This window comes from Neopelma chrysocephalum, unplaced genomic scaffold, assembly GCF_003984885.1.
Source record: "Neopelma chrysocephalum unplaced genomic scaffold, ASM398488v2 Primary Assembly neopelma1_188, whole genome shotgun sequence".
Lineage (NCBI taxonomy): Eukaryota > Metazoa > Chordata > Aves > Passeriformes > Pipridae > Neopelma > Neopelma chrysocephalum.
The window spans coordinates 899,604-918,741 of record NW_020897850.1 but is presented as its reverse complement, the minus strand read 5'-3'; the positions used below and the strand labels follow the sequence as shown (position 1 = coordinate 918,741).

Sequence of the window (19,138 nt, the reverse complement as noted above, 5' to 3'; positions counted from 1 at the left end):
TTCTATCTGCTCTGGTTTACACTTCTGCCCTGAGGTTTGCTTTGAGTTTCAGGTTTGGGCAAACTGAAATTGTCAAAGAAAATTCACTTTAAATTGCAGTGTTTCAAGTGGGTTTGTTTCGAATCTATGCCAAACCTGAGATTTTGCATAATTTCTTTTTGCATAATTTCCAAGCTGAAAGATAAATTGTGTCAAGCTCCTTTGGAATGAAGCTGAAGGTTAAAGGTTTGTGAATTTTTAGGAAATGGAGGATAGGAGAATACTTGGAAACTTCTGTGTAACAGAATTATATTGGAAGAGAAGCAGCATGTTCTTATTTCAGCTCCAAGTTGACAGATGGTCATGACCTATTTCACTTTTTTGAGTACTGAAATTTTGGGCTTGAGTACACGAATATTTGAGCTGCTGCCTCATCTCTGCAGTAAATTTCTTCAGATCCAGAATAAAGCCAGTTGCTCAAGGAGAAGATAAAGCTAATTTGAGGTAATGTCTATATGTCTGTTCCTTGGACAAAAAAAAAAATTAATTTCAGTGGGAGTCTTGATAGCATCATTCCCAGTTTTTATTTTATTATTACAAAGAGCTTCCAAGAGGAGCTCCCAGATTGTTGTCAGAGAACAATCAGTGGGAATGTGTCAAATGAAATGAAGATCCCCTTGCTTTTTGGTTTGTTTTTTTTTGTTTGTTTGTTTGTTTGAATATATTTCTGTATCTAGATCTTAAAAACAGCCTTCAGCATTGCCAACATAATTAATTGCTTGTATCAAGTGTTCTAATTACAGCAGTTCAGGTGGTTAGCCACCTAAATGACTGCATAATTATTTAGAAACACTTTTGATTGCAGTACTGCCATCCTCAAGGCCCAATTAAAAAGCAAAAAAAAACCCACAAAAAAAAATCAAAACCCAAAATATTGAGTCTTTGAAGCACTAATACCTATTGTTCTGTTAATTAGATCAACTCATATGTACTCAATATAATATGGCTGTCTTTTGCTTCTATCAGATATTCATTTGCTAATAACTTTCAGTGAACACAGAGCTCATGATCTTTCAAGTGGGGGGGGGGAAAAACACTTTAAAATTGAGTTCTTCTGTGAGGAAACTTTGAGGGAAAAAGGGATTTTTATTAATTTAATTTTTTAACGGAGGGGTGGAAACAAAACTGATTTGATGCTGGCACAGTTCAGGACACTATGAATAGTGGAAAATTGTCCAAGTCCATACCAATATCTGAACTGAATCTGTCCAGCACGATCTGTAGTTTCACAGGATTCATAGCAAGGATGTGCCATTCTTTAATAATATCCTGTAAACCAGTTTACATCTTCTCTAAGACATACAGTGTTCATTCTGCACCCTATGATGCAGTGTTGGGTATATGTCTTCATGGTACAGTCCCAGTTACAGAGAGGAGAATGGGCATAAACCAGATAAAATGCATTAATTTTATAAGAGGATAAAATATTTCCTTTCTGGAAACAAAAGTGTATTAAAATGGGGGGGAGGGGGAAGGGGAAGAAATGAAACACATTATCATTTCAGGCTCAAAAGCATTCAAATCTTTTGTTTCATAATGACTTTTAAAATATTTTTCCTGTGAGTTAGGATGGAAACAAAGACAGGAAAATCAGAATTCTCCAGAGCATGAAGACACAGATTTCCTCACTTACTTTGAAAACAGAATTTTTCCTGTTCTTTAATAGTGAGTCAAAAGTAATTGGTATATGGACACTTTCCTTCTGTTCATCCACTGACTGAGCTAAAGGTCTGCCAGAAAAATAAAAAGGCCAAGAGATAGCATCTTTTCCTGAAAGTAAAGAAAAAATGCACAATCCTTGAAAAGAAAGGAGTTTCTCTATGAGCAAGTGAAATCTCTTGAAATAAGAGAGCAGCAAAACTTCTGGTTTCAGTGATTGTTTTCACAAATGATGCTTGCAACTCTTAGCAAGATATTTATTTCACAGTAGTAAACTATTGATAAGCACTGCATATTTTCAGTATTAGGCAAGTGAGACCTGTAAGATTTTTATGCATGTTATGAAATATAGGGTGGAAAAATACTACGTGTCTGTGGCCACATAAAGTTTCCTGTGAGGTTCTGTGAGTATGATCACGGTTGTCTGCAAAATAGTTCATGCACACTAAAATTTCAAAAAAAAAGGTACTTTTTTTTTCTGGTTTTGAAATGCCAGTTTCTCTAGTGGCAAAGTGATGTTCTTTCTTGGTATGTGGGTTTGTAGAAACTGGTGTTGGAGCTCAAAATGGGCTGTAACTCTGACTGAAGTTTGCAAGGATGTTATGAGAATATATGTGTTTGACAAGACCTTTGAAAGACAAATTTGAAGGTCATCAAATAGGAAATCTATTTTAGAACTAACTTCTGCTAGGGTCTTTCTGCAAGGGTCTTTCTGCTGGTATAAACTGGTTGTTGAGTACCAAACCTTGATACAAAGCATTAGTGGAGGGCGAGGTCATTTTATTTTAAAATGGCAAGTTTCAGTGATTCACTGTCACACTCAGGGACTCACACAAGTGTGTACCCAAGCAGTCTGTCCCCCGTGTCTGGATCCCAGCTGCACATATCCAGGTGGATATCCAGGCTCAGGATTCCCTGCCATTGCGTGGAGGGCCGTGTGGTGCTCCACTGAGTGTTCATCGTGTCTGCTGGGATCTCCTCAGGATGGCAGCCAGGTGGCACTGAACCCTTTTTGCCTTTGGGAGCTGGCAGTTACCAGGATCTTTTATTTGTCTGGCAATCATTGGGATGTATTTCCTCTTCTCTGTCTCCTTACTAGGGTATCTTAAGAGTCCAACCCTGTTCTGTATTTCCCTACCATCACCTCTTAGTGTCTGGAGTCCTTTCTCAGTTCCAGGTGGAGGCAGTTCCTGACTGAACCTGTTCCTTTGTGTTCCTGAACCTTCAAAAGCTGTTCATAAACATGTCCAGCACCTGCCATCCTCACTGGGCTTTTTGTGCTTGTTTTTCCCTTTCTGACACTTCCACATGCAGACCTTCTCATTCGTTCTGCATTCCTGCCAGTCTAAGCATTTCCATTATGAATCTCTATAATTACTGGTGGTATGATTTAAACCACAGACGAAAAAAATAACGAAAAAAAATGTTTTAGGATTTCAGTCTCTCTTGGAAAGTCCACAGAGAGCAGTACTGTGCTCTCTCTTCCCTATACCAGAGCCTGGTCTCCCTGCCAGGCCATAGGCAGTGCATCTGGCATCCTTGAAGGTCCCTGGAAGAAAGACAGGGCTGGAAAAGGCTAAAATTGCTGCTACTCCAGTTGGAGACAGGAGCCTAGAAACTGAATACTGACAAATTTAAATAAAAAATAAGGCACTTTTTAACAGTATATAAAGGTCTTTATAGCAAGGCCAGATGCCTTTCTGGTAAGTTACTTTAGTCCTACACAAGGTTTTTGCTCAGGGCAAGAGCAGCTGTGTGAAATGCAATCCCCTGCACTGTTGAGCAGGTCACATTTGTCATCTAATGGTCCTGTTTGGCTTCAGATGCTGTGGATGTCTTTTATTGCTGAGTATCTGGTGAATGGGGAATTAATTCCCAGATTGGTCAGGTGCTCTGGAGAGGAGGAGCAGAGGTTGTGAAGGTGGAGAGGGAAGAATGCTTTGGAAAATAGCTTTTCTCAGGGGTCAGTGACATGGCAATTTGTCCCAAGCCTGCAGCTCAGTATCCCTTGTTTCTTTTCATCATTAAGGAAAAAACATATTGTCACTACCCTTTCCTTTTCTGCTGAGTCATTCTGTAAATAAAATACAACTTCATTTGGGACTGCTAATTGCCTTAAAATCCCCATGACACCTCCATGGCTTAGACAGGTTTTGCACTTCCTTTATGGACATATAAATTAAAGTGTAGCCAGGTAAAGGAACTTGAACTAGATCACCCAGAAAGACAAAGATCAGTTAAATCAATCAATTCAAGAACCCAGGAGTTGTGTTTCCATAGCCCCTGCTGTATCCACTAAATCACAAGAACTACTAGGGAAAGATCCTGCCAAAAGCCACTGTTTTGTGTTTTTTGAAACCACAAGAAGCATTTTCCTCAGTTCCACAGGGTTTCTTCCTAGTACTTGGTGCAAATTAATTAATTACGTATTTTTAGAAAGAAATGTAAAGCCTTGGGCAGCCCAAAAGCCATTGAAGTTTTAATTCTCAGAACTATTCCCTGACTTGACTGTTATCCAGTTCCCATTCAGGCAAGATAGGAATTAAGATTAATGACCCCAAACAAACTGGTATTTCAGAGAATCAGTCTTTGCCAGGCATTATATTCTCATGACAGAAAATCATTGAGGCATAAATACAGCGCTCAGTCATTGGTGTATATTAACAACACCACGTTGTTCCCATAAATGCTGAATACAGTCAAGAGGAGGATGAAGTCTTAAAGTTCATTAATTTGGGTTGAGGCATTTTTTAAAGTGAGCAAACCAGAACCTATGGAATAAGGTACTGGTTTGTGCTGCACAGATATGAAGGCTATTCAGATTCCAGAAAGGCATCTCCTCATCTGGGAGGTTGTTTAGGCTTGGTGATGATTGTCTCTGCAGTGCCTTTCACCAGCTGGACATTCTGGAGACATTTTTTAAAAGGCAAATTGATGAAGACTGAGTATTAAGGAGAGAGGAGTAAAAAAACCAATACCTTTAGCTGCTGGGATCAGTGAATGTTGTAATATGGGGGGTAAACACATGCCATTATCTGCCAGCATCTGTCCAACTCCCAAGAAGGGATTTGTGGCCAGAGTCTATTTTCTAAGCAAATGAAAACTGGCATGGGCACAGGAGCATTTCACCTGTCCTGGGACTAGAAGCACTGATGGTACAGCACTAATACAGGAAGTTAGGAAGTTACTGTGGCAATTTCTAGAAGATGTTTGCTCAGAGGAAAAAAAAAAGAAAAGAAAATCTTTCTGTATTTGTATTTCCACACTGAAAAGACATCCCTGTGACATCATCTTGTTTGTTCTGACATTGCAGCAAGAATGGAAGAAATAAAATGGCAGAAAAGAGACCAGGGACTTTTATTTTGCTGCCAATAAAAAATAGAGGAAAGATGTAACCAAAATATCCAATGGTTACTTTAGTTCTCAGAGACAGTTTAGCAGATGAATTGTTTTTCAAGGACAGTTGGGCTCCCAGACACAAGAGCATTCTGTAGTAAGCTTAATTACTCATTTTAATTATGCATTTTAATTAGCAAGGGACTAACACAGAGCTTTTCTCCCAGTTTCTCAATGAACCCACTTTGTAATATTACAGAAGAAACTTGTAACTGAAAACTCCAACTGTCTGTGGTTGAGAAAAACAACCTAAAGTTCAAGGGCTTTTCTTCTTTGGTAAATCACATTCAGTGATCAGGTTGCATCTACCTCTGATTATTTTCAGGAGCTTTCTACTCACTTTATTCTGTTCATGGACAGCATCAAGAAATCACCCTGGCTGCTCCTTCTCCCAGTGGTGTCTCCTTTGCCAATATATTGCCTTGGCAGTTCTTCCTCTTCTAGCAGGTTCTCCTCAAAGCTGTTGCTCTGTCCCTGTACTGTCTTCCCTGCCCCAATCCCTGGGGGCACTGCTGTAGGAAATCTGCTTTCTTACTCATTCACTTCAGGGAAGGCCAGGTTAGAGAGGCAAATAGAAGCAGAGGCAGTTGCATTCTGGAAGGATTTCAGGGGCAGCAGTGCACACGGTGGGCAATGGGTGGGGATGGCAATTGCCACAAAATCTTCAGCAAAATAACCAGATGCCAGAAAGCAGTACCCACACACACACAAACATGTCACTTCTGTACTGTTTCCTACTTTGCCTGAGACTGTACCTGCTGAGGAGGGATTTTCAGAATCTGCAGCATTCAGCATTCCTTCATAAATTGAGGCTGTCAGCAGAGCTTGATGAAGCCAAAAAGGCCTCCAGGCTGCTCAGTCTGAGAGAAACCAATCCTAATTTATTTATAGTTTTGATCCAAACATGGGCTTGAAAAGGTTCAGATAAGGATATGGTTAAAATAGAGATGAGGTAGGTTTAAGGTGGGGTTGTGATTAAGAATAAAGGGAAAAACAAAGTTGTGCCAACATTTTCTGAAATGTTCCCTCAGGTTTCTGTGCAAATGGCATCTTATATAATTTCCATCATGTAAGTGATGGAAAGTCTCCAGAAGTATCTGTTCTATACAAGGCTTTGATGAAACGTTACATGACTGGAAACCTCTTTTGTTATATTTATGTTGTACTTCTCTGCTACTGCTGGCTTGGAGTGAGCTCTGGAATCAGAATCATTGCCTGACATTTCTAGGTGTTTGCATGTCAAATTCAAGCTGCAACCTTCTCTTAACTCGTGGTTTAAAAGGCTCAAGGCATTTTGTCTGGCTTTGCTTAGCTGAAGGCAATAATAATTTTATTTTCATTTACTGGGAGGAAGGTGTATTTTTTTTTTTCATTTGGGCATTGTAGCTTCCCTCAGATTTAAAAACACATTATATAAGCTTCTTTTCTTTGTGATGAGAACCATCGGTCTTCCACCCCTTTTCTCCCTCAATAGAAGGTCAACACAGTGTGTTTTACTTCATATGGACTAACTGTTGCATCCTTCTGTGATAAAGTCTGTAATTTTATCTCCTGTAAGATTTATCTTTTCCCACCCTTCTTATCCTCCAACAAACTATTGGTGCATGCTATACATATGACAGGATAATTACACAGTTTAGCTGGGTGTATATATTTGAATAAAGATGATATTCACCTCTGCTAAATATTGCCCTTCAGTAGCTGTGGGAATCCGCAGGTTCAAGGGGAAATCTCAGCTCTGGAGGTGAGTGATCTGTGCTACATGCACCTGCAGAAAAAAAGGTACCCTATGATGCCACAATTTCATGTTTTGTATTGATTCTGGTAATGCTTTCAGTGCAAATAAGATTGGCTTTATGTTTTACCTAATAAAATATCATTTGATATAATTGTACATGTAAAAAAAAATAAAGTTAGGACTGGGAATCAATGTTCTTCCCAGAATCAGAGTTGGAAAGTGAATACTCTTAATCAGAGGTGGTGGGAAAACAAAAAGGCAGATGGAGGGCTGAGCTTCTCAGATAACTTGTTTACATTTCAGATGCCATCATCTGATCTAGTCCCTGTTTGGGCTGGCTTAAAAACTAACGTCAAATGAGCAACTCCAGAACTGATGATGCTGTATGTTACTCTGGAAAGGAGTTATAACATTATCCAGTGATCAGTATTAAAATAGAGTTAGTATGACTTTATATATATTTTCCTGCTAAGCAATCAAAACATAACAAATGAATGAAGCTCAGCAGTAATCCAAGTACTGCAAGTGTGTGTCCTCAAACCAGTTTTGCAAATTGGGACAGAGAGCTATAATTGACCTTAGTGAAGTGGGTTTTATTTTCACCAGTTCATGATCAAAGTAGTTATGTTACACTGAATAACTCTTCTAGTTCACGACACCTGAAAAAAAGTCAGGAGAACCAGTCTGGAATGCACGTCCCACTATCTGCAGCCATCCTGCAGCACAGCTTGAGTAAAGTCCATCCCCCTATCCCTGCACTGAATCCACTCTAATGATCAAAAAGTGCTTCTGGACTGAGAAGTACATCACATTGATAACAGGCTTGTTTGTAAACTCGAGCTGTGCCTCAGCACGGTCTGGAATAGCTGTAACTCTGCCTGGGTTTAGGGTCCGTTTATGTATCTCTTTTTCACTTAAAATATTCCCTGACTGTTCCAAAGCACATTAAGCTGGAAGTTATCAGATGTCACACAAAAGAAGTAAAACAAGTACATCTGAACTGGCCAACACAAGCTTTTAACAAACAGAATGGTATATAAAAATAAAATTAAAAAAAAAAACCAAACAAACATTTCTGTGGATAGTTTCTAGAGTTGCTTTGGATTTCATCATCTCTATTTCCTCCTCTGGTTCAATTATTTTTAACTGAAAAAAAATGTTTGGTTTCTTTGGCTTAAGCTACTGCCTTTCTGCAGCTAAAAAAAAAGAAAAGGAGTCTTAAATACATTCAAGTGTTTTAGGTAAAAGTAAGGCCTTTCAGTGCTCTCTGAACCCTGAGCAGAGCAGCAAATCAGGGCTGCGGTGCCACCTTGGCATACAGCTGTCCCTCCAGCCTCTTCATCCGCACAGGCATACCCAAAACCTGCAGAGGGGAAGGCTGAGTCAGCAAGCAAAGAGGGGTCCCTTTCTCCCTCTCCCTCTAGAATAGTTGCCAGAGTGTTTCTCAGCATCCCATCAGGGTGGGGACTGCGTGTTAACATCAGTGTCCCAGGACCACCACCTGCTCCTCTTTCCTCCTGCTCTGCCACAATGATGTGACAGCCCAGGAGCCCATAAGCCAAACTAGGAATAACTCATTTTAAATAAGGATACGTTCGACTGCTTTTAAAATGGGACATACTGCTAGGAAATCAGAGGTAAGGAACACGTGCTGCTTTGCAAACAGATCCAAGGCTGGGGTCCTACTTGAAGACATAGTTATGGATGATGTCAGTATCATTTATGAATCCAAGTATATATTATTTTAATACAGATTTCCTGGTATCCATTATAGTTACAGATGTTACAAGCTTCCATTATTAATTTTTTTATGTGCTCATAACTTTCCCAAACCCAGATCACTTCTGTTCAAAGGTAATTTTGTTGTCCTTTACGAAGTGTTTCAGGGGAAGGTTTTGACAAAACCTTCTTACCTGTTGTTGAGGTTAAAAGATGGGAAAGCATGCCATTGTCTGTCAATAAAACTCTAATTATACTCTTTTGAGCAAAACATACAGAAAAAACAACCCACCCAACAGTTACCACTCAACAGTGACACCCCACCTCAGCACGGACCCCATCTTTACAAGGTGTAGAGTTTATGCCTGGGTTTTGTGAGTAAAGCTTTTTTCAAACAATTTAAATAATTTTTAATGTACTGGAAAGCATGTCCTAGTGTGTGTGTGCCACTGCCCTCTGGTGCACAGCAGCAGGAGAGCTGGGCTGCTCCGTAGGGACTGAGGTGTGGGCACCCACCCGCCCATATTCCTACTTAGTGCAAGTGCTCGGGCCCCTACTGACTTCGTGGGGGAGCTAGAGCTGTGAAAGTAGTTAAATCTTCACCCCCGTGGGAGTTAGGAAACATTATACCCGTAAAGATCTGCCCCTTTCTGTCTTGTGTTAGTAGAAAATGCCACATGGAAAGAGTGTGCAAGTATGGGGCTCACCCCCTCGTGTTGTGGTTTCATGAGTTGCACGTCTCAAAATGTCTGGGAGATTCACAAGTGGTGTCTTGATCCTAATGAGCATTGCTAAAGCATGACCTAAAGCATCTCTGCCCCTTTTGTTCTCTCCACTTTTGTGCTTCTGGCATGTAACAGACTGACACCCTTAGGGGTGAAAGGGTTTTGCCTAATCCAGTGTTTTGGGATAAAATAAAAGGTTTTTAGCAGGGTAAATGCATTTGGCTAAATACAGGGATAATGCAACCTATAGCTGTAACTGTCCACTATGGACATCAGTGATAGGAAACCTGTGAAAATCTCAAAAAATGTTTAGGATCAGCTATGCTGCCCCAACCCCCTGTAAGGAGGATAGTTCTGCTTGCTATACAGAGCAGGGTGCTTACCTCATCTAAGGCTCCTCCCTGTCACCTAGAGCTGCTATGCTCCTTACGGATTTATTCAGGCAATTAAGATAACACAGCCACGTATCTCAGTCTATGGATTTGCACCTTTTCATGCTATTTTCCCATTAAAGCCAGATTTCAGGTATTTCTGTCTCTCAGCATAATACTAGTGACCATCAAATCTCAACAGTCACTTCTTTTTCAGAATTTGCTCCCACTGATATTGGTGTGAATTTTGCCACTTGGAACACGCCAATATCAAGTGCTTTTGAATTATAGTTGGGTGACCTTATCTGTATTTTACAAATAAATAATTTTTCTCTCTAAAAATGCGGCCTTTTCAATTGTGCCTCAAGTTCCAAGAGTTAGTCTCATGGTTTTGAACACTTAAATTTGATAACACCGTGGAAAAAGTTCCATAGCCCTGATTTCTGCTGAAGAGGGGTAATTAGGAGGAAATAACTGCCTTGGTTTGTTTCTATCTCTGGCTTCTTTAAGCTTGTCTATTTAAGTCTGTTTAAACAGTGCATGAACCACCTCATATGGATAAGTCTAATAAAAAAACCTCTCAAGTATAAATATGAAGTTTCACATAATTTATAAAGAAATGATTTATTGCTAGGGGATAATTTTAAGCTTTTATCTTAACTCGTACACGGGGAGGTAGGCTAAACCCCAAACCTTAAGTTGTGATTCTTTTCTGGTTATTAAGAAAAAAAAAATAATAATTGTAGGGGCTGACAAAGATTTCTCTGATATTAAGGACGTGCCATTTGCAAGTAAAATGTCATCTCCATTTTAGTCACTGGCCACAGGAGCTCAGCTGGGGCCCTGAATGCCAAGCTGAGACCTTTTTTTCACCATAATAAAGGTCTTGTAGGGTAAACTCCAATCCCTTTGATAGGTTTACACGAATGCAAAGATTTGTTCTTTGCAATGCTGTTGATGATATACAACAAAGGCAGTTCTTTAGTTGTGCTCACCCTGCACTGTCTTCTGTGTGTTTGCATGTGTGAGTGTATTTATATGTGTATGTGCATGAATATACACAGATAAATGAAATGTGAGGATATATGTAGTACAGACACCTGAGTTTCACACCTATTTGTGCATGTATCCAATATTAATCTGGGGTTGACATAGAAAGAGCCAGAAAAAGCCCCTGAAAGCTTATTTAAAAAACCATCCCTGGGGCTCTGGTATCTCACCCAGTCAGATGCAATAATTTTACCGAAGAATAATTATAAAATGAAAAACTATGCCAATTCTTAAATACAATCCCTGCTTGTTTAGCTTTTATTTGCTTCACTTTGAAATAATACACTGTGATCTTTCTGCTTCTTAAAAACTTTATCTCTAAACTGTGGCACCCAAGTAGGTGGCCTAGCTAATACTTCCTTTTCCCCAGCCAGATACACTAGGAAGAGGCAGCAGATTGTGCTTTCAGGAGACTCAAGAAATTTGCTGGATAGCTTTCCTTGGGTTATCATCACATGTCAAAGATGATGTTCATATAGACACTAGATTTCCTAAAAATCCAGCATCCTTGGAAAGAAAATTTTTTCTTTAGTTTACTTACTTTGCATGAATAAAAAAGTCCACGGGGAAGGAATCAGTACTTTAAGAAAATACTTCTGCTTGCAATTACCACGTTCCTGCTTCCTCTCTACCCTTCCAAAATTCACCCTAAATAAGAGGTTGTGGTAATTAATTGCCAGCCAAGTGTCTCAATTATTGTTCTGCAAGTGCAGTATCCTCTGGGTGAAGTGATACAGCTAAGTGATATTATGTCCAGTTCTGTGTTTGAATACCAGCAGAGACAGCCACATGCACAGACACACACACATGTGCCAAGAGAGTGTGTTGTGTTCATTTTATTTTTTTTTTTTAAGATGTGACACTTCAATTTTTCTTTCCTTCCTGGAGAGTTCGAAGTCCTTTTTAAAGGACTTGATTTCTGTGCAATAGAGCTCATGGGCAAACACTAAATGCAAAATGAGGAATGCAGTCATGGTTCTAAATACATTTCACATTCTTCAAACTGATGCCAGTTGTACTCACTGACAGTAATCCTGTCTAATCCCTTCCACATGTATTATCTTTGTACACCTGCTTTCATTGTCTCACTTATCAGTTCTTAACACTTAGAACCACAACACACAAGAAGGCAAAGCAGCAGAACAAAGTATATATGCACACACATTGTGCCGTGCTACAGCTTTGCATTGTAGACATGAAACATATTTGTAGATTTTGGTGCTTAGAGTCAACATCTTCCATTAAGACATTTTTCCTACTTCCTCCCCCCCCCACCAACTGATGTATGTCTGTGTTTGTCTTTCTTGGCAGGTTAACTGAAGCACATCGAACAGCTGTAAAAGTCATCAGGAGAATGCAGTATTTTGTAGCCAGAAGAAAATTTCAGGTAAGCAGCATGATTAATCATAAGTGCAATTGCTGTAAGCTTAAGTATATGACGTTGAAAGTGCTCTCAGAGTGCTCTCAAAGTCTTTGGGCATGCAGTACTAATAAGTCAAAGGCATTCTTTAGGTTCTTGGCCTCATACTTACCTTATGTGGATTTTTTCATGGTGTGGGCAAAACTGTCAACTATCCATGGGTATAGTATGATACAAAACCCTGCGTGGTTATTTTTCACTTCTCTTTTCTTGCTGCATTTCTTTCTTGGGGTTCTATTCGTTTTATTACACTGACCAATACTTACCCTTCTACTGGAAGAACTGAGGAAAACACTGCTGGAGTGTCTGCAAGAGCACTGTTACTGTCCACACCCATCACAATGACTGGTTAGAGGATGCTCAGTTGTGTGCTGTGGATGGCTGACAGATCAATAGGCCTCACTGATGAGTACTGTGCTGTGTAAAGTTGCTTTCACATTTGTGACCCACATTTCCAAATTGGTTTCCCAGAAAAGGACATCACAGGCCATATTTTGTAAAACTGTGGAACACTGGCCCTCTGGAAGTTTGCCATCTTTATGGAGGGTTAAGTTAATTCTCTCATTCAGGTTACAAAGTTCTCAGACTAAATGTACTGCATTGGAAATAATGTTATATTTTGCCTGTTTACTGAGGCTTATTATGATAAAACTTTTTTGGACTGGGATTCTGATGTCATAGTTCTCATCACCCGTGTGCTGGAAATGCCATGGAAATTAAAAATTAACTTCTGGACTGATTTTCAAAGCCCCTGTTGTTTCCATTTAAGATTCTTGCTTTTTTTTGTCTGAGAGGATCCACTGCAAGTTAATGAACTTCCATAATCCTTTTGAAGAGGTTTTAAAAACATAAATCAAGAACCTACCTTTCAGGGAAGTTTGATTAGAGCTGAGCACTTAATTGCAAGGGATAGAAGTCTGAGATAAGCTCACAGCACTCAGAAGACTCTGAATTATGGCAGACAGAATAGCATATACATTTCCCAAGCTCATGCAGACATGTATCTTCAGATGACCCTACCTTTTGAAAGAAGGTTAGGGGAAGTCAGTTTATTTAACTCAGAAAAAACAGGAGAATAGGATTATATTGTAAATATACCAGAGAGATAAACATTATGGGAAATTAAAAAAAAAAAAAAATTAAAGACACCATTTCTCGAAAATTAAATCAGTTTATAAACAAGTTAGGTTAAAAATTAGTATATTTCAAACCACCAGAGACCTAATGTTCTGGAGCTGTCAGCCAACAGTGGTCCTGCCAGACTTCACAAACTGAACTTGATCAGTCTACAGAGACAATTCTGTGAGTTGGTGTTAGTGACAGGGAAAAAGAAGACGAAGGAATGATCTTCTGTTTCCTTCTTAGGGCCATGAAAAACAGTTTATAGGACTCCCTATGCTGATTAGATTTTGGAAGTTCAAAGCTGGGTAATATTATTTAGAGTTTTGCATTAGGAGCTCTAAGCACACTGAATGTGGACTACTGAGCTCAAATGGCCAGGATTTGGGATTATGGGCAGAATGAAAGTTAAAGGAGTTGCTCAAGTTCTGCATTTACCACACTTCCCTGGAAGGCAGTTGCCTCCTGGCTTAAGTTGTATTGTACAAGCATTTTCTAATAAAACCATAACAAGAGATTGGGCCAAAGTTTGGCAGGACATTAGATGCTCAGATCTAAAGAGGAGATAAAAATGGTGAAAGCTGGAAGGACACTTTTACAAAGCTTTAGAGAGGACTCAGACAGATTGCAGTGTACAATTGCACTGTACAATTTTGCAACTGTGCAATTCAGAGCTGATGATTTGGTAAAAGGGATAACAGATAGAGGACTTCTTTTGGGGGAGAAATTTCATTGCAAATGAGTAGGATTAATTATGCACATAGTAGCCCATGGGGGAGAGGGGAGGGGAAAAATCCCCAGCACATCCAGGCTCTGCGCCACGCATCGTGTTTAAATAGAGAGTATCCAAAGGAAAGGAGGGAGAATTTAGCCAAAATGCTCTCAAAGCACCTCCACTAGTCAATCTAAAGAGTGATACTGGCACTGTTTCTCGGGGTGAAGACAATAGGCTGCTTTTCTGGCCAGAAATAGTGATGTGTCAGCGTCTGCAAAATGTGAAGCTGGGGAAGCGGGGAAAAAAAAAAAAAAAAGGGCGATAAACTGAAAGCTGAAACCTCCCTCCCCCACAAAGTATCTCCTCTCACAAACACAGACAAATGTACACACACACACTACCAGAGCCACGAGCTCTTCTGAAAGCAATAATGCAGGTAAGTGCTGAGTGCAAGGAAGGCATTTTGTCACGAAGGGCCTTTCCTTCTTCATTCATTTCACGGGATTTGTTTCCATTCCAGTTCCATGCTTTCATTTGAAATTTCTAGGATCCTGTGGCTGCCTTCCAAGCATGACTCCAGCACATACTGTAGGTGTTCAATGCATGTGTGCAGTGGTGCATGCTAATGGCTCTGGCTGAAGCTGTGACAGAGTGGAAACAGACAACAAGATGACTAATGAGCTGTTTTCAGTAATTTCCAATTACTAGATTTGCAGTTTACCTTTGGTTTGGTTTTTTTTTCTTCTTTTCTTGAGTCAGAGCCAAAAGGAAGACATCTTGCCCCACATTTCCCATAGGGGTTGGTATGGCTCTCAAAATGCTGAAATTTTCAAAAAGACACAATTCGTGTTTATTCCACCACACACACATTGATTTTACTTGCTAAAATTTTAGCGTGCTGCACTTTTTATAATCACATCACTTCATGCAAATTCTCTAGACTTATTTCAAAATTCTGCCACAGTAGTTGCAGCGAGAAACCAAAGCTTGGCAGAAGCATCTGGATTCTCATTAGAATGGGAATAAAGCTGGGCAGATGGCAGTTTTTTCACTCTCTCACATTTTTTATCTGTCCTTTTTTATTTGAATTGCACTTTTTTTTTCTGACCTCGTAGGTATCATGAAAGACAAAGAAGCCCAAACAAAATCCACATGCAGCAGTCTTCTGACTTATGCAAAGCATCTGTCCTCCCAGTTCCTTAAACAGCAATATTTCTGTCACCAGACATCTTTAGTCTCTAGAGACATTTGATTCTGGGTCCAAGTGTTATGAATTGGGCCTGTTCCTGTGGTTCAGTCCTCTGACATTATGATTATCATATGGTTTTGGAATGAGCCAAGAGATACTGCACATGATAGTCTTAGATAAATTATATATCTTGGGTTTGTGTTTTTCAAATACACTGTGAAGGTCTAATATTTTGCTCAGTATGAAGTAACATGAAAACATGACTCTAACTGACAGTAATGGGAATCATTTGGCTCCATCTCCACAGTAAATATGCACTCCTACAAACAGCTACATATTTTTTATTCATTGCAACAACTGTTGCAAAATGGCAAGCAAATAACCTCTGGAAGATTAAAAAAAAAATAGAATGAAGGCCCATCTGAAATAAAAATCAAGTTTGAACAATACTTACCTTTCAATCTCTTGACTCTTTCCACAGCAAGCTCGGAAACCGTACGACGTACGCGACGTGATCGAACAGTACTCACAAGGACACCTCAATATGATGGTTCGGATAAAAGAACTTCAAAGAAGGTAGTCCCTGTCTACCTCATGAAATATTTGATTTCTCTAGTGCCAGCTGGCTTTAGGAGAGATGTGTACTTAATGAACAGTAATTGTCTGAAATTGCAAGCGCAACAGGGAGCACAATATCTGGAGGATTTAGCTTGGAGTCATTTTTAACCCTTTTTATGACCAGGCTTACAATTGTCCTTTATTCTCCTCTCCTCTGTCTCCAAGTGGAATTAAAAGAGACGAAGGTGCATGCTGTGAAGTTTATAGTATGAAGCAAGTTTTTCTGTCCACTCCTTAGAAAAGGAAAACTCTTCAAATAATGATTTGTCTTTCTGTTCCCACTCTCTGGTTCTCCACAACTGAGAGAAATCTGGTTCACTTGTGTTTCCCTCTCTATCTGGAACTTTTCCCTTCCTACATTCCTCTGTGTAAATGCTTTCTCTGAGTTTCGGATTTGCAGCTGAAATATTTTGCCACAAAACTACTCCCTTCTGTTTCAGCACAAAGTGCTTTTCTCTTTACAAATTAACGCTGTGGATTGGGACACCAGAATGAACTTCTCTGACCCTTAAATTAAATGAAACGAAAAAAAAATCCTGTTGAATGGAATCTACTGTGTCAACATATATAGATATTAAATCTGCCTGTATGAGATTCAAGGAATGGTTGCAAATGTTATTAAGAAGCTGTTCTGTTTGTATAGTCTTTGTTATTAGATTATATAAGACACAGGAGAACTATGTTTTAGTTACAACTTGAAAGTCTAAGAAATATTAGTACTCAAGAAAATAACAATAATAATATGGTTTGATTTTGGAGAAAAACCTCTAAAGAACTAAACTGCTGACTGTATATACAGAAAGTCATGCTAGTCTCATGTTTTTACTTGTTTTGGTTTAGGTTTGAAGCTACTGTAAATTCTCATGTAAATTATGCTCCCATGCTTTTTCTAGGAACAGAGTTTAAGTTGCTTGGTAATTGCACTGCTGGTAATTCTCTGTTTGCTTTTCAGGTTGGACCAATCCTTGGGAAAGCCAGGTCTTTTTCTCCCAGGTATAGTGACTGCATTTTATGTAAAATCATTAGCTTCATAACTTTGTGAAAATACCATTGGCTACAGATTTATAATCCAGCTAATTATGCATTAATGTAATTCTGCTAATAAGCTTTGGAATGCCTATGTAAAGATAAGTATGTTGCATTTAGGTGGTAGTGGAGCAAAGGGAAAGTAAGAATAAATGTTAGAATGTGTATCAGTGCACGATGAGTTGGAAATATATCACAGGAAATTCTTCCACAAAAATATTCTTTCTAAATCTTTCATGCTGGGATTAGAATATATATTGATTCCACTTAAAAAGGTTTTTTTCCTTTTTGAATGATCTATGGATTTCAGTTGTGGAAAACTCAAAGGGAGATCATGAGTCTCACTCAGGAAGAACTGGGGTAAATTTGAAAGCTAGAGTGATAGAAGTGGTATGAAATTCATCATTAAAAATGCAAGGTCAGGCACAGGGAAACCAATTAAAAAAAATCTCATACATGGTCATGTTGGTGAACAGTTTGGCATGTCTAAGAAAAAGAAAGGCCTGGTTTGCTAATTAATTGTAAGCAAATGCAGCTGAATGTAATAGCTGTGCACAGCAGTGATATTCTGGGAAAATCTTGTGGTGGGAATCGTGGAGATCAGAAACCTGAGTGCTTGATGGGGAAAACTGAAAGAAGTGTTTATTTTTTTTCCAAAAGAAGTTGACTTCAAATTTCAGGGGCCCTGTCTCCTTCTCTGTCCCTACAAGCTCAAAAGTGGCTTAGGAACTGAAGCCCCATATCCCCAAGTGACTTTCAGCACTCACAGCCATAAGTGTAATTGAGGGTGGCAAAGTTATTTCAGAGTCTTTAAAAAATTACTTATTATCAGTGGTTAATATTACCAGAACAAGGAATATCTCTCAAAAGACCTTTTCAACATCTGATTGCTGCAGAAGACTCAGTAGTATGATCTTCTTTCCCTGTAGCTGTGCTGGTTTTGGACCACAGGAAAATAATCTGTCAGCTTGAATACTTCTATAAATATTTATACTTGGGAATTCATTCCACAATTTGCAAGCTAAACTTATGGAAAAACTTCCCTTACCTCCAAGAATGTATTATTTGATTTCAAAGGTAGCATTACCAAATTAGAACTGCAATTTGTGCTCAAAAAGACTAATTTTTTATGAAACAGTGTCTTGTTTCAGAGGAGAGGAATAATTAGAAGTGTTGGCTGCAAAGAAGCTAATTGTGAAATAATGTTCTGAGAGATTTAAGAAGCTGAAGATGTTCAGGAAATTTACTGTCACCAAATCTTGAGTCAAAATGGTCGTGGTAACCACCAGGAGGGCCTTAGGTAGGTCTGTGGATTTAAACAAGTGTTCAAGTGTTGAAAAGAGTCTAAAGTACCGAGGAAGAGCCATGGGGTTGTGTCCATGGATTGATTCATGGGTGATCCACCTGGAGGCCTGAAGTTACACAGCAGCTTCCTGCAGAGACAGCCTGTAAATACAGCCCCAGAGGATTAAAGTCAAAATCTGTCACACATTTTTTATGGTTCATTATCATTTTTTATTGAAAACTCTCCCTTTGATTTACTGTGTGAAAAATGTTGAGCTAGGCTCACCTTCAGAATTCATGATGGGGAGTATCACAAGACTTCCAAGTTATTTGGGAAAGCCATAATCTGTGCTCTGGAGGAGATTATGGCATCCGTGTTCATACAACTGCTTTCCCTTGTTAAGTCTCTTCTTGCAGCATTGCTGTTGAATAGCTCCTTTGAGACAGCTCTCTTAGATGCACGAGCATGGTGGCCCTGCTAAGAATGATGTCTGCCTCCACAGCATGCCTTAAATGGGCTGAATAAATACTGGCTGGGAAAGGTAAAATGGTTGTAAGGGATGCAAAAGCTGTTAAGCTCAGTTATGGGTTTGCAAGACCAAAACCAAAAGTTAATTGATACAGTAGTTATTTTATCTAGAGCCTCCACAAATCCAAAAATAAGATAAGTGGTTCCAGATAAATGGTCTGCAGAACTAAATCTGGAGTTAGTTTACAATTACTCCCAGCATTATCCAACCTGCCCTTACTGCCAGTATTATCCAAGGGATGAACAGTGATGAGTGGTTACAGTATTTGTCTGTTTTGGGTGAAAACAGACTCTTGCATTGCCCTTCTCCTCTGGCAAAGGAGTTCTTCCTTGAGTTTTCCCCAGAATTCATGGCTAATTCTACACTGAAAATGTATTTTCAATATGATACTTACACTTTTCCAGGCATTGCTAAAAACCTCATTTGTAACAATTATGGGTGTTTCCGCCAGACTGTGTTATTTTTGTATTGATGGCAAGCAAAAGAGAAATGACAATGCAAACAAAATTAAACTGCCAAGGAGAAAAACATGAGAAGAAT

At 39.2% G+C, this 19,138-nt stretch overlaps 1 protein-coding gene across 1 annotated transcript in view; it reads left to right on the top strand.

Annotated features, from left to right (window-relative positions):
* The window catches only part of LOC113976907 (potassium voltage-gated channel subfamily KQT member 1-like), a 456,224-nt gene that overhangs the window by 236,956 nt on the left and 200,130 nt on the right, over nucleotides 1–19,138 (top strand). The window contains exons 12-14 of the mRNA XM_027702550.1: nucleotides 12,009–12,084; nucleotides 15,622–15,716; nucleotides 16,711–16,751. Coding sequence (XP_027558351.1) covers nucleotides 12,009–12,084; nucleotides 15,622–15,716; nucleotides 16,711–16,751 — 212 coding nt within the window. The remainder of the gene's footprint in view (nucleotides 1–12,008; nucleotides 12,085–15,621; nucleotides 15,717–16,710; nucleotides 16,752–19,138) is intronic.